Source organism: Diadema setosum, chromosome 8 (genome assembly GCF_964275005.1).
Source record: "Diadema setosum chromosome 8, eeDiaSeto1, whole genome shotgun sequence".
In the NCBI taxonomy this organism is placed as follows: Eukaryota; Metazoa; Echinodermata; class Echinoidea; order Diadematoida; family Diadematidae; genus Diadema; species Diadema setosum.
The window spans coordinates 35,293,079-35,309,485 of record NC_092692.1 but is presented as its reverse complement, the minus strand read 5'-3'; the positions used below and the strand labels follow the sequence as shown (position 1 = coordinate 35,309,485).

At 38.1% G+C, this 16,407-nt stretch overlaps 1 protein-coding gene across 1 annotated transcript in view; it reads right to left on the bottom strand.

The window, feature by feature from the left end:
* Positions 1 to 239: 239 nt before the first annotated feature.
* Positions 240 to 16,407, bottom strand: part of LOC140231610 (ras-related protein Rab-26-like) — an 83,286-nt gene continuing 67,118 nt past the window's right edge. Inside the window, exons 5-7 of the mRNA XM_072311760.1 lie at positions 5,111 to 5,233; positions 2,821 to 2,897; positions 240 to 1,526 (exon numbers count right to left, since the gene is read on the bottom strand). Of these exons, the coding sequence (XP_072167861.1) occupies positions 1,424 to 1,526; positions 2,821 to 2,897; positions 5,111 to 5,233 (303 nt within the window). The 3' untranslated portion in view covers positions 240 to 1,423. The remainder of the gene's footprint in view (positions 1,527 to 2,820; positions 2,898 to 5,110; positions 5,234 to 16,407) is intronic.

The following is a 16,407-nucleotide window of genomic DNA, read 5'->3' as shown; positions in this document are numbered from 1 at the left end:
TTACCACAATGGGTATTAAATCAGCAAAAATATCAAAGCCAAATCAGATAATTATTATCTTGATTTAATTCTTTTCTTTAATATTTGGCAGCGGTGCTAAATGACAAGAGACAGGAATAGGATGACTCAGAACTTCGCAAGAAAAGGAGTCTATTTAGAGCAGTTAGTTGTCAAGTTGTCAATCACTTCCAATGGGTGTTTTCTCATTTTTGCATCAAACATAAAAAATTCTTATCACGACAAAAATCTACCACCTAACAACCCTCTTTCACTTCCAGCACCTTTCCCTGAAAAGAAAAGAAAAAAATTCTCTTCAATATCATATGGCCATACTTGTTTAGAAAATGAAATAACAAAAAACAACAAAAATCATCGCAGTTTGAATGAAAATTAGAATCTCTACAAGAAACTTTTCGAATACAATATTTGGAGTGATACACAGCTCCCTGCACTTGTCTTTCACCCTTTAATGATGGAATATATAAATATATTCCAGCTGAAAATTACACAGAGCCACTGTCCAATATCAGAACCTTGTCTCGCGGAAGAATGGAACCGGTGCTCAAATCATTGTGTCCTCTCACACTCGTGCCACCCTGAGTGTGTGCGGTCGGGTCATTTGGCCTTCTCAAGCTGTGTCGCGTAGACTCTTTCTCCCCATTCTGTAGCCTTTCTACCATCTTATGTCCTTTGGGCAGTATGCTTTCACTGCACTGTTCAATAAAACTAGAAGCACTAGTTTCCATCTGCTTTTCATAAGTTTTCCCTCCCTAGCCATACTCTAAACATGCAAGACTCGTCAGAAAAGGCCCTCATATTCCGATGATTGCTGGAGTAAGGTTGGAACTAAAATCTTGTTTCAATATTTTTCTTTTTTCCATCTCTACATCTGAAAGGTCTCTTCTTTTTTTTTCTACTGGCAGTCTCGCTTCAGTGAGCAATATATCGCTGCAGCTACATCCTGCAGTGTCGAAACATTATGGCGAAGGACGGCGGTGACCTATAGGGCGCCCTCAACCATTTCTTGAGAAGCAGATTGGTCTCTATGCCGATCTGCACTCATTCAAAACCTATTCTTTCCACCAAGCTGTGCTCGTCAATCCTCAAACATTTTTTCCCTTTTTTTTTCTGTAGATAACCTCTCTGGCAGTGACAAGTTCGCTGGGTACGCTTCCAAAAACTCTCTCCACCAAGCAGTGCGATTCAGGATGGCAACAAGTTACGTCTTGCCTCAGGCGATCAAGCGATGTCTTTGGCGTAAGTTTGACTATCCGCCACTTCAAAATACATCCTGTCGTTATTTCCAACCCACTCTTATTTTTTTTTTTTTGGTGCTTGCCTTTCAGCTAGTGTCCAGTCACTGGTACAGGCAAGCTACGGCATCCGCGGCAGGTCAAAGGTTACAAAAAGGGATGTGTTTGTCTTATGAGCAACAACTTGTTGGCGTCTGCTTCTGCTGCTCCACAAACTCTCGGACGTTGAACTTTGGATCGTTTGGTCTCCGTGTCTTCTTCATCTTTAGGTCTCTGGAAAGGACAAGCAATTAAGAATCATTATCCACTCCAGCAAAGCTATTTTTGTGACTGGTTGATGGTTATGGCTGCTCTAAGATAGTAAATCTTGTGTACTGTAAAACACAATATTTTCGTGGCATGAAATTTTCGCGAACTGGAGCCAACGGCCTTTTTCGCGGCATGAAATTTTTTGTGAGTTGCCTCTAACATTCAATGGGTATTGCCTCTAACATTCAATCTTTCGATCTTTAAAATAACAACAACAACAATGGGTATAGTGTACACAAGAACTTTCACATGAATTTTAATTTCGCGAATCTTGGCTCTCGCGAAATTAGCGAAATTAAAATGCATGTGAACATTCCTCATTTTACAGTATCCCAGCATGTAACTTAATGCAATCCATTTCAGTGATGGTGTACATTTCATATTCAACTGCTACCATGCAGTTGAATTGTGCATGGTCCACTTTAGTTTGAAATAGGTAACTATGTAGAACTTTCAAAGACCTGGCAGACACAGATATGGCCACATACTGACAGCATGACCAGTCAGATAACTGTGATACTCTATAATAAACTTATCAAACATCTGATGAGTTAATAATGGTGGATAAAAATATTATACGAAACATTATGTTATATAGAACATGATTATAACAGAAATGACAACATGCTAACACATACATACAACTAGATCACTAGCAACTTCTGTAATTAAAGTAATTCTCATGTGAGCAATTTTTTCATGCTCGGCTGGGTAAGATGAATTTTGCATGCTTTTAATTCTGTGGAGTCAAAATGTTCTAAAGTATTACACATAACAAGCAAAAAAATTGATGTGCCTTAATTTTTCGGATATGAAAAGTGTGAAACTTTCCACACTTCAAAAATTACCAGGTTTACAGCAACTAGCTTTGAAAATGCATAAAACTTAAAAAAAAGCCTGCCATGTAAATACAATTTGTAAGTAGGTGAATAAAAGAGGTGCATCCCAGAGTCACATGAAAACTGACACAGGAAAGCATGCTGCATATGAAGACTTTGATCGCAAAAACCGATAAGTCCAAAATTGTCAACTGGAGATATTTGCGGTTAAAGGGCAAGAAAAATAAAGAGAATAATAAGAAAATGTTTGCTTCTTTTGACCATAACTTCAAAAATGTACCTTTGTATGTAGTGACCAATATACCATTTAAAAGGTATTATTTTGTACTTTATGACAGAGACCGTACTTCAAAATCTTCAAAAATGGACTTATCGGTTTTTGCAAACAAACTCTTCATATATTTCTGAGTCAAACTCACTTTGCTACTGCTACAAACGCTAAATCTACATTGAGACCAGTCTTGGCGCTTGTCTCCATGTATGGAATGCCATTATCCTGAAAATTGAAATGAGAATAACACAGACATAGAGAAATATTAGTGACAGTTTATTATTACATACATATATACAGATATTTGTGTTAAAAATGGTAACTTGTCATATCATAGAATTACATGAATGACAAAGTCAAGATAGCAATTATTATAATAGAGATATGCAGACAGGGGTGAGAAAGTAAACAGAATGGTAAAGGTAAATCTAAGTACTCGGAAGGGTTTAAAGTTCATCTTCGACCATTTGTAATTTCGTTACAATTAAAGTTTCTCACAAAACTCGACTGGCTGACATGATTTGCCAGGATAATGACTTGTTCTGGAGTATTTTGAGATCAAAAGCGTAAACTGATAAAAGTTGGTGTTCCTGACTTCTATTCCTGAAGAACCCTCCCTGTTATGTAGGGGTAGGTAGAACATTATGTGATGATTGATCATGCCCTAGCAGCAGTACTGCCCAACAATCTGCATGTGATTTACTCTGACACAGAAGATTGATGGATACTGCTATGGCCAGATTTGTTGGTTATCAATAATTGACTATGAATCAACAATAAATCACGAAGCAATCACAACTGTATGATATTCTCAGGTTGCTATACTGTTGGAGCACCTTTTGGGCTAATATTTTGCATTTTTGTTGTTACCCAACTTAAATTGTGTTTTCACAGGTCTATTTCATTCATTTCTAATGCATATGTCTCCATTTAAGAGATTATCAACAGTTTCAGAGGCAAATGGAAACTGTGAGTTACTTTTAAAGGAAAACATCACTGTTATACTTTTCTCTTAAATGATATCTTTGCAGCTGAACTTTGATGGCATATATATATAGTAGTTGTTGCTAGGCTTGGAAAGCCTTACCAAAATTTGAAAAAGAGTTGTGGTTGCTATTGGCATCATCAAGAAGTCTACACAGACGTTAATAATTTTTGTCTGTCTGAGATGATACTGCATACAAGTTTTCCGGTACTTTGAGGAGAAATTTTCTGGATAACTTGACAAAATCAGACTGAAATATTAGCAGGACATTTCCACTTGTCTTTTTATGCTTGTTCATGGAATTAATTTCCTTACTTTTTAAATAATAAAATACAATTTTAGTTGTAATAAAGAAAACTTTGAAATGTAACAAGAAAAACATCAATTAATAATTAATCAAGAAATAGATGAAACAATTGGTTTATGAGGAAGCATAATGCTTAGTTGTTGCTTTTTGTTACTAAAGTTGGTTATATCACATTTCATCTTTAGAAATAGAATAATCATGAGATTCATTTATGTATAATCTTCAAACCTGTGTACACTCTTGTAATTTCTGATTTTTGTTGAGTAAAATACATTTTAGATTGTAAGTGCCTTCATAAGATTTACTGGAACTATACGGAACAAGGGCCTGTTAACAGCACTAGTACAAACATAATGACATGCATACAATTATTACAGAAAAGGAATCCATATATTTGTATAACTTACATGAAAATTCATATTAAAAACAGTTAACAGCATTAGTATTACACACAATGACATGCATACAAATAGTACAGAGAGAATTCTGTATATCTGTACAACTTCCATGAAAATTTATATCAAAGCAGCATATCTCACAACAGGGAAGTTTATCTTATTGAAATAGGCCTATGTTCCTCTTTCACAATAATATTCATGATTGTGAAAGAAGAACAAATTTCTATGAAATCACCAATCAGATGAACCTCGTTCAGAGTTTATCTTTTCATTCAACAGATGTTAACAGAGAATCAAAGTGATGATGTCAAAGTCTTTTGTTATAGCTTGGGTTAGAATCAGGTGTGAGCATAAACACCTGGGTCAGGTGAGGTTGTCTAGAACCAGTTTCCATGGCGATGAATGGCTATGACCTCACACTCTGGTACTCTTTGCAACAGGTGTTTGATCAATCAAGAAAATAACTCCAGAGAATATGCAGAAATCTACAGTCTGGGACAGACATTACACTGAACCACAGGGACAAGTGTTTTTGCTGAAATTCACTACACATTTACTGAACAAGATGAAACACCTGTAATTTATCAACAAACAAACAAGCTCACAAGAGCAGGTGGATGAAAGCGAGGGTAGTTCTTCACCTTTGACAACTGCACAAGTTCCACATCTATGATGGCAAAAACAAAAATATTTTGCAAACAGGTGGCGAGATCTTATCGGCTCAAAAAGGAGAAAAATTCACACTCACCCTTCCCAGCTTTTCGGCTTCTTCCCTCTTCACTGCTCTCTCTGATGTCATATCAGCCTTGTTGCCTAGCAACATTACGACAACATCGTCATTGGCGTATTCGTGGATTTCGCCCACCCATGCCTGTGGGCAGATAGAAGGTGAGAGAAACACATCAGAAGGGTGGGGGGGGGGGAGATGGGAGAGAGAGATGGGAATTAGAGATTTTTGTTTGCCATAACTATTTTGAAACACAAGGCACAAAGGTACAAAAATAGACCATTGAATTTGCTGTGAAGTTGCGTCTCTCATGGAAGCTTTACTTTTCAGTGTCCAAAATAAATTGAATGACAAGCATAAAAACACATACACAAAACCCTCCATTTTGTCAATTCTTTGATTTCTTACATTTACTCCTAAGCTCATTATAGTGTGCAATGATGAAGCAAAAAAGTGAAATTGTAATTAAAAATCTTGCTGACTCTGAAAGTGTAATCAGAAATCATGCTGAGTGTGAGTGACAAAGCCAATGGCAGTTTTGCAGCAGACATTTCTTCACTCAAGATTGCACAAACATTTAAACAAGGCTCTATGGAGGTTTGACAGAGGTACTAATGGAAATACTCTCTCTATACTCAATCCTTGTATCTTTATTTTATCTATTTATTTTCTTATTTTCTTACAAGCCCCAGTACTGCACAGCCCATTTGAGAGGCAGTAAACTGTCTCATGCAATTAGAATGATTGGAAACTGGATGTACGTATTGACATTTGAATTTCTTGCTCGATGTGAACACCACAATTTGAAGAAACATTACTGTGGCATAAATAAGAACATTTTGATGATGCTAAATAAATACTGCTCATACATGTATACAAACTCTATGACTTGACGGATTATTTCTCAATATAACAATCTGTACTGAAAGACCAAATTCTTTACGAAACAATTTTGTACAATGATTTACTGTAAAAGTGGAAATTTTTGTGGTGCTGGAATTTTTGCACATTTTGCACAACCAGAAACTAGCATGAAAATACAAGCATGGGAATATTTTTGCTTGCCATACATTCCAGTAGTTGATGTCTTGGTTCCACAGAATTAAAAACACGCAAAACTCTTCTTACCCTGCCGAGCGCGAAAAATTAGTGCCGCAAAAATATCACCTTTTACAGTACTTGTTCTGTATCAATAGTCTGTAAAGCACACTGAAATGTGCTGTATGAAAACAAGCTATTATTATTATTATTTTAATGTAGATATCTGAGGATGACTTTGTGCCTCTTGGCAAAGTGATAAATATAGGAGGAAAAATAAGCAACAAAATGTGTGACGTCATATTCTGAACAAAGCTCTTGTCACTTCAACTTTGCTATTTAGCAATCAAATGAACTTTACTCCTTCGATATGCACATATCAACTATAACATCACTGACGGTCATTTCAACGCACGCAAGTGCTCGTTCAATGTGTCTATTTAAAATGACATTTTGTTCCAAACAAAACAACCCAATCATATCTTGCCACATGATTTCTAGGAGCAAAACAGAATTTGATATTCTTGCTTCATTCATCGACAAGATTACATGGCCCCTTTAGCACAGATTGTCTTCAATTGATATTAGAACAGCATCATCCAGTGACGCACATGCATTGGGGGAACAACCCCAATTTTACAATTCAGCCACGCAGAGTCTAAATGTGGTTCGATGGGGGAGTTGAATGCTATATTGGTAATTGGTTGGAGTCAACCCCCCCCCCCCCCCCCAATACTTCCTAAGGGAAGTACCAGTATACCGGCAGGATCACAGAATGCAGGGGGTGATGAACCATTTGCACTCTGGTGGTTCACTCTTATGTCTACAGCATAACAAATTACTGCCTCCATGTCATAAAGCCATTGACCTGCCGGGGAAGATACATAACTTGTGAGACAAGATGTTACAGCCATCGTGCAGATGGAAATGCTGGAGTCGACAGTACATTGTAGTATCTTGGGACTCACTAATTTCCAATTATAGCAATTCAAAAGCTATCATGGCATTTAAGAGACTTTTTTTTTGGAAGAAGTTAACTTTTCTCACACTCTAAGCTTTTCATAGAGGACAAGGCCCAGACTGATCTTAGTTGTCCTTTTTAGCAGTTAGTTTCTTTGTTTCCCCTTGGTGGTGGTGGCAATGGAATTTGAATTACCTTCTATTGGCCTTTTATGTGTCACTTAGCTATATTAGTTAGCAAAGTTTTTTCATCAACATCCTGTAATCCATTCACACTTGACAGACTCTTTAGCTAACTGAAGACGGCAGGCCTACTCAGGCATTGCAATGTTCTAATCCTGAGTCCAACAAGAAGGCTATGGTGACACAACACTGATTTGGAGGACTAGGTAATCTTTTTTTTTTTAAAAAGGACTGGGTAATCTCTATTCACAGACAATAGGTTTTACCACGCAAAGTAAGAAGAATTACTCACACAAAAATTACAACTTTTACAGTATATATATATCGATGTATACTGTACAATGTATATTGTAAGCTGTTATTTTTGCAAGGGTTTAATTTTTGCAAATTTTGTGAATTACTTTTGGACCAAGAATTTAACAACATGTGAAAATATCGCCATGCTCTAAGGAAATGCTTGATAGCCTCATTGTCAATTCGCGGAAACAACATCTCGCAAAAATATCTGTGACCTCTTCATTAGCAAAAATGCCTGTATTCGAAAATAACAACTTATACAGTACATACATACGCATGTTCATGACTGTGTGTGTGTGTACATATGTAAAAGGAAGGCAAGACTTGAAGAATGTGAGAGGTGAAATATCTTTGATCCACAACATGTCAAGTGCTCTGTTTTCCACATAGAGATTGTTGGAAAAGGTACATGTATAATATGGATGCAATCTGATTGCAAAGCTGTACAATTTATAGGAAGAGAAAGTTTCCTGAGAGCAGCATCACATCACTGCTATGACACACCAGGGCCCCATATCATAAAACTTGTTATCAATAACAAGTTATGATACTTGTTATAAGCTCCTGAAATCCTTGCATCTGATTGGCTGAGAGCAAATTTGCCATAGAAATGTGGCAGTTGTTACTGATAACAAGTTTTATGAAACTGGACCCTGGTACGTCTATATCTAGGGAAGATAACTGAACACTAGTATGAATATATAGCTATATCTATACACATACCCAGGGCTCGACACTAACCTTTTTTTTTTTTGTCCTCTGGTGGCCAATTTAGGCCACTTAAATCTTTAAAATCAGATTTTTCCCCCCTAAAAAAAAAATCAATGTGGGGGTACAAAATCGAAGCAAACATAAACATTTACATTTTAAATGTCAGACTTGCCCTATCAGGTCACCAAATGATGATCTTTTGAAAAATTTGGTAGCCCAATTTGGTGGCCCAACATCAATTTTTAGTGGTCCCAGTCCACTGGGCCACCGCTAATGTCAGGTCTTGCTGTAGGTATATACATACAATTGTTGTGTATGTGTATATTCTATACACATAGATAAAGTATATACAGCAACATTATATACAATATATATCATCCATGTTTTGATCATCCATACAGTAAAGGAGATGAGGTGCGATGATATTAGAGGTCATCAAACTTTAAATGTGAGGCTGTATACCCCTTGGGACAATTTTTGTGATGATGACTGTGTAATGGAGGCAGTGGAGGTGAATATGGCTAAGAGTGCGGGAAAGGGGTTTAGACGGTGTACGTGCTTGTGTATTGTGAGTTTGTGTGTGCTTGTGTGTGCGTGTGTATGTGTCTGTTGTCCTTTTGTGTGTGTGTGTGTGTGTGTGTGTGTGTGTGTGGGCGAGTACGTGGACAGCACACCATAGAGACAGATGGAGAAACAATTTCAGAGACGTGGGACGAAAACAAGCAGCACGGCACTTCGTCAGAGGGGGGAGAAATTGAGCCAGGAGAAATTGAGCCAGGAGATGTCGACACGATCGACATTTGGACGGGGACAGACAGGTAGCGAGAGAGAGAGAGAGAGGGGGGGGGGGTGGGGGAGAGCAGGACGGAGGCCTGGTACAGATCAGACTGGGGTTTATCCAGCTGCCCTGGCAAGGCTGGGTACAGGGCCGTCCCACTATGTCGGGCGTTAATGCCAAAGTGTTGGCATGTTTGCAGAATACGTAATGGGGATACAGGCAGAGGGACCGCCTACCCTATACAATCTGCACCGGCTCCAGACGCACATTTAATTGCGTGGGACTGAGCTGACAGGGAGGGGGCTGCGAGATGATGGATGGGACAGTTTCATGGGGAAATTTAAGAGAAAGAAGGCAAGATGAACATCATGGGAGGGAAGAAGGGGGAGAAATGACGATATCATAAATGCTGCTCTCGCTCAAAATGTCAAACTGGCCTGGAACAAGAAATTTAAAGCCATTTGAAATTACGAAAAATAAAGTGACAAGTTGAAAATCATCCCCCATCACAAAATAAGGGGAAAAAATCATGTAGTCTATTCTGTATTCTTCTGAGACATTTTAATGTATCTCTGTGGCGGCAATACATCAATCTGTTCATCATACTAAAAAGGATGGCAAAACGTATTTCGTATCAACTGCGTACAACTTAGGCTTTCTTCCCCCCCCCCCCCCCCAACAAGCTCCATCTCAAGACGTTCACGAGGCATCAAATAGTTGTGGGGACTACAGACTCGCACTGAACTCAGACCTACTTTCCTAATGGATCAGACCCCTAACCGCCGCTATTTTCAGGATTGCTCGTTCCCCGTCTAGACAAATGGTACATACACTAATTGACAGGGTCCCAGTGTCAGATGTACATACTCTAATCACTGAGCTACCTTCTTCTTTTTTTCCCAGTTCTCCCTGTTCCATGAAGTGACGTTAGAGATGAGAACACACGGGCATCTGCACAAAGTGCATGTTGAAGGAGAGAGAGAGAGAGACACTACTGTTTCGTTACTTAGTTGAGTGTCTCTATTAAAAAGAAAGGAACTTGATACTGTTGGCACTTGCAATTATAATGCGTAATACATTTCCAGATAAAGTAAATCTCATAGCATTTTCTTCCTGAAAATTATGACTTTTGTTTATAAATTTCTTTATTCTACCATCTCAGAAAAAAAAAAACAACTCTCCAGAGTCCCTCTGTAGTCTGTACATATTATATTTGTATGTTTCTCAATACTGTAAACATCCATATTTTTGCATGATTAATATTTCGCGCTGAGTGGCTCAAAACATATTTGTGGGTTGTTGATTTCACGTTGCGCAATTGTCAACCCAATTACAATGTGCAGAGAAAATTGTGAAGATACTTTTGCAGGTTTTAGAACTCTCGCTAGCCAGAAGTTGCGCAAAATACGCAAAAATTAATGTACCACAAAAATTTCTGTGTTTACAGTAGACCATTTCTTGACTAGGCCACTAACTTTTGTTTGAAGAACTTTTTTCTAAATTTCTTACACTGTTCCCTCCCTACCGCTTTTAAGGAATTAAACACTTTTGTATATTTCATATTTCTATGGAGTGGTACACCACCTGTCCTTCAGAAATAAAATCTGAGGCATCACAGATTCTCTGAGTAATTTTGATCATATCTGAACACCATGAAAATGATGTTCAAAGCCCCAACTTGGTTTACAGCTGATTTTGAATTTTTATATGATTCTGTTGAGCTCTGGCACTCTGATCAGGGGGGAATAAAAGAATAATATGTACTTGCTCACTACATATGGTATGTAAGCTATAATACCCAACACACTCCACAACCTCAAATGCAGCTTATCTCTCATGGAAGATTGCCTTGTCTGGCCGGGTGGGAACAGCTTGGGGGTGATTCGAGGGTAGACATGACAAACAGCTGCGACAGAAAAACAAATACTCACTCGTCAAGAATTATTTGCTGGACGCTGAAAATACACTCAAAGGGTTCATCAGAGATATGTACAGTACTACTCTCCTACTACTGTGTAATGGGACCATGATAATTAGATGCGCCTCTTTCATGAGTGCCGAATGTAGCCTGTAAGCACATATAGGTGTTTGTTAACGTGCAATTTCGCACACCTATGTTCAAGTCAACTTTGATTAATAAAAGTTGGAGGTAAAGAAGTATATGGTAGAAGTGTCATCACAATCAGACATAACTTTCTAATAAATGCATGGAATTTCACAGTTTTTTAAACCTACAAAATTTCATGCGTCAAGGATCTTTATCATGCTCACATGTCTGACAAGTTTTTCCTCACAACTCATAATAAATAATAAAACCCGACACACACACAAATGGCTATCCAACCACCATAAAAAAGACACATTCTGAGACAACATTTTTTCTTTATCAGAATAATCCAAAATACTAGTATTATATTAAGCATACATGCACCAGATTACATGATTTATAGCTTAAAGGTCCTTTTTACCTTTGGGAACAGTGATTTAAAAATGTTTAAGATATCACATTTGATGCATACATGTAGGTCTGTTGTATCACAAAACATCCTACCATATAGATTTTTTTTTCAAAAAAGCGTAAAATATACGGAGATATCAGTATTTTTCTCATGGTTTAGTCTGAAAACATTTTTATAACAACTACAGTTCACATTTTGTGTATTTAACAATATTTAAGATTGACTATACAGACTCAAATTTTTACAGTGGTTTCTATTCAAAACTCACATTTTAGAACTATTATAAAGCACTCATGTTGGGATTTCGTTTCATCTGCAAATGGTAAATTATGCCTTACTGCCTTACTGTTTACCCTTGGGAGCAGTAATTTTAAAAATGTTCGAGTTCTCACATTTGATGCATATGAGTAGGTCAGTTGTATCACAAAACATCCTGCCACATAAAAATTTTGCACTAAAGCCTAAAATATAAGGAGATATCACTATTTTTCTGAGTAAACCATAAATGTAGACAGTTTAGTCTAGAAACAAGTTTATTATTCGATTGTTCACATTTAGTATATTTAAGAATACTTAACATTAATTATACTGCTTAATATTTTGACATTGGTTGTTTCTATCCCTGTCTCACATTTTAGAACTATTTTGAAGCACTAAAGCTAGGTTTTTGTTTCATCTGCAAATGGTAAATAATGCCTTTAAAACTGCTGAAGCTCCTTACCATGGAAGGAGACGACTCCCTCCCACGCCCTCCCTCACTTCGATAGCAACACTCCGCAAAATCTCACGCCTAGCTGCTTTCTAACCTTGGGCATCTCTGCGTTATCACTTGCTGTCAACAAACAGTCATATTGGTCATGACAATATGATGAAATAGTATAGGCAATGATGTCATCACCGAAGAACTTTCCCATTAGTTTCTTCAAGAAAATATCATAATTTTTCATGAATATCATATTTTTGGTCAATAAATGAGCAAATGCAGCCCTTTTTCTACTACATGTAGACATTATTGCCAGGCTATTACATAAGACTACACTTTGATGACAATGAAACAAATTTCTGTTTCTTTATATTGTGTCAAAAGGGTAATTTAATAAAGACTTTGGTATAATACAACTCAATGACAGATTTTTGAAGTGTGGTTATCAGGATGCTAACTTGATATGAACTGCATTGCAGTATTTTGAGTATTAATGCTAATGTACTGCTTAATTTTTTAAAGTTCTAGTAGGGTCAAACTCATACTTCCATGACCATTGTGGGTTACAGTTGACCCCCCCCCCAAAAAAAAAAAAGCAAAAGAAAAAAAAAAGAGAGAATCAATGTCAATAAGAGTCTACTGAAACCACTGTTTTACATGTAATTTATGCTTGTAAACTTCATGCTTAGATTGTAAGAGGTGCACTCATTCAGAAACAATGTAAGCCTCAAATCAAGCAAGCAGACTCAAAGTCTACATACTTCAGGTCTTCTAGAAAATCAGCCCATGAGACTTTTTACGGCATGAGGTCACATATGTAGCAATACAGTCTTTATTCATTTCCAACATAAGGATGATCTGTTGGAATGTTACAAGCAAAACATCGTGGGACAAAAATGCCAAGGCAACATCGTGCCTTTAAATCATAGAGTGGGAGGAAATAGTGGATTGATGCTAGGATTGTTCTAACAGTGTTTACTGAAGGGATAAGTTATGATCAGGCAAATTAGATGACTCTGTTTGCCCTTGAGACAGAGAGAGATAGAGCGAGGGCGACCTTAGTCATTTCATTTTCTCTCTCGACCATCCACTCGGTGCCACTCAATGGCATTGTGGTAAATAAATGGCACATACGCAAATATCATATGGAGAGAATTCTATTTGTGTAACACATGATGGCAAACCAATGCCTTGACAAGCTTATAGCGTGAAGGATGGTTGAAATAAGAAGCATGGCCATCTCATCCTGCAGATAGCTATGTGTTCTCTTTTGGCTCACAAATACACATTGAGATCTCAGATGAGGTGGGAAAAGAAAACCCTTTCCCTCCCCCTCTATGTGTGGTGATTTGATGCCTCTGTGAAAAAGGGGATTGGCTTGCTAGGATTCAGAACATAATATTTAAACACACAAACTAGAAGCACTCAGAGACTGCAAATCTTTGACAAGGCTTTAGGGTCATTAAGGCCATAAAACTGTGTTCTTGCAAACCTGCAAATGCAAATTATGCATCCTTGCAAACGCAAATGCATCCTTCCAAACAGTCCTGAATCTAGATCATGATGTAGATCATCATTAACCTGTTGAGGACGATTTGATTTTGCCATTTCATAACATGTACTTCCCCATAGACACTTGCCCGAGTATTTTTGTAATTAGTCTTTGACGGGTTAAAAACTTATCCCTTCTTCCTTTCTTCACAAAGGACCTATCCTACAAAGTTCATCAAAATCTATCTCTAACATTTGGAGGAATGTTGAAAACGGACAAACAAATGAGCAAGCAAACAAACAAATAATGGCCAAAACCTATCCTTCCTTGGCATACCAGTCACACTCTATAGGGAGATGCATGTAGACGGATTAACCTATGAGCAGCTGCTACTATGTGCTTTCATTTTCCACCAGATCTTGTCTGAGGAGACTAGAGATATAAACAAGGAAAAACAAAAACAACTCTTGGCATATCCAGACATGGGCGAGACTGTGACGTGCACCAATGTCATCATCAGGGGCAGACGTCTTAATGGCCTCAAGGTGTCTGACTCTTGGCCTAAGGGATGCGATGCGGTTGCCATGGGAGAGAGGGATACCTGGCTCACAAACCTCCTGGCGTCATTTACTCGTGATGATGATCCTGTGCTCCCGTCACCTTACATACTCCCAAGTGCCTTTTTGCACTTTCCTTATTTTTTTTGCACTTTTTTTTTTTGGGGGGGGGGGGTGGATAGAAGCCCTTTCATGCAAAAAATTAGGATGATCTCACACAGAAAGGAGCTGATATTGTGTTGCTTTTAGATTAGAGTGATGTAGCATCCTAGACTTGACTAAAAAGACTGGTCCTCTCAGGCAGTCACTATGTGTATGTATTGTAAGTAGGTATCTTCATATCTTCATAAGATATAGAACAGTTATATGTTCATGTATGTGTGTGTGTCTGTGTGAGTATAAGTGTGTCTGTGTGCATGTGGCTTTTATCAAACTCTGCTCTGCCATCTAAAGAGACACATACACATATTCCCTTTCTGGTAACAGCAACAATGTCAATTTTATCATGGACCCAGATATGCAGTGAAAATGAGAGGCCAACTTGAGCAAATACAGCCGTGCGGTCGGAGACTGTAGACTTAATAAACCCGACACCTCCGACTATGGCACACACTGATCCCCGCCCTGCCGACCCACTTTCGGTTGCCAATTACATTATCCTGTGTGAGCATGAAACACAAACTTGAATGTGTGGGACCACTGGAGAGACTTGGAAATATCCAATCTCAAAAATACACTAGGGCGTCATTCCTACCGCAGTGGTGCAAACACTATACAGAATGATAAACATTAAAGGGTGTTCTCAACCTGACACTGGATGGGGAAAGACAGAAATTACCATGAAAAATAGAACAAGATCCATCACATCACTGAGATGCATTTGAAATTTTTGCTTCATCTGCTTTGTGACATGCTTATGTGTTAACCATTTTAATCAGTTCCAATTCAACTAAATAAATCTCATTCAAAACAGAAAGTAACAATATTAATTTAATAATTCTCAAGGATAAATTCAGTGACATGGTAGATTTGAAATAGATAGTAATTCTTAGATGGAATAACAGAAGATTAGTAAGAAATAAGATAAATGTGTGACATCACAGATTTCTCTCAGCTACAGCATCAAGGAGCTATTAAACCCACTTGCCAAAAACTGAATAGTCTAATGACTCAAACTTTTCATGGGTGATCAGTTATCTGATTTCAGGCTACTAGTCAGGCACTACGGAAAGAATGGATAGAGAAAGTGAGTGCGGGGAAGGGGGAAGGAAGGGGAAGGGTGCAGGTATTTGTGTTCGAGGGGGATTAAAAATGTACCTCCAAATCCTACGATATTACTCCTTCCTTGTCTGCACTGCCCATGGCTGGGCTCATTCCTCCCCTCCCACTCTGCCATTGAATATTCTAGTGGGCTGTCATCTTATGTCCACAGGGGAACACACTAATCTAGTAAGCCTGCACATTTGGCTTATGGCCGCTCCGCGTGCTCCACAATCATTATGCTAGCCTCCTTCAAGGCATTTCACTCTATTTCTTTTTGAAGAAGAAACACTGACATTTTGCTACAGGTTCAAAAACCCAAGTCTGTTAAAAAAACCCTCTCACACCATCTGCCACTGGAGATAGTCAAGATAAGGATTATAGAAAATGAGTTCCAAGACACTGTTGAACAGTACAGTGGTGCAATTTCACAAAACTGCCAAATTTTGCTGACTAAGGTGTGTAAAGACGTTCAAATGATGGAAAAACATCAAACATACAACTCTTTTTTTTTCAGACTGTCAATACTGACACACATATGGCCAGTGGTACTTTAAGGAGCTGAACGCTGAACAATCAGCAGGATCCTACAGGATTATCTTCAAGCTGCTGAGATGCTGTAGTTCCTGAGAAGAATGTTTGTGATACCGTGGAGAGACAGAATGACAAATGCACAAGTTCTGGGCCAAGCTGGCCCTAACAGATGGCTTATTGAGACTATCATTACCAGATAGATCCGATTTCTTAGACAAGTTTTGGGAGAAGAACAGCTTGAGGGCATACCTCTAACAGGAAAGACATACTTAGGATGGCTGCAAAAAGCCACTGGTACAGCCCAGCTCTTTGTGCTCAGTGCTGCACATATAGAGAGAAGGACACG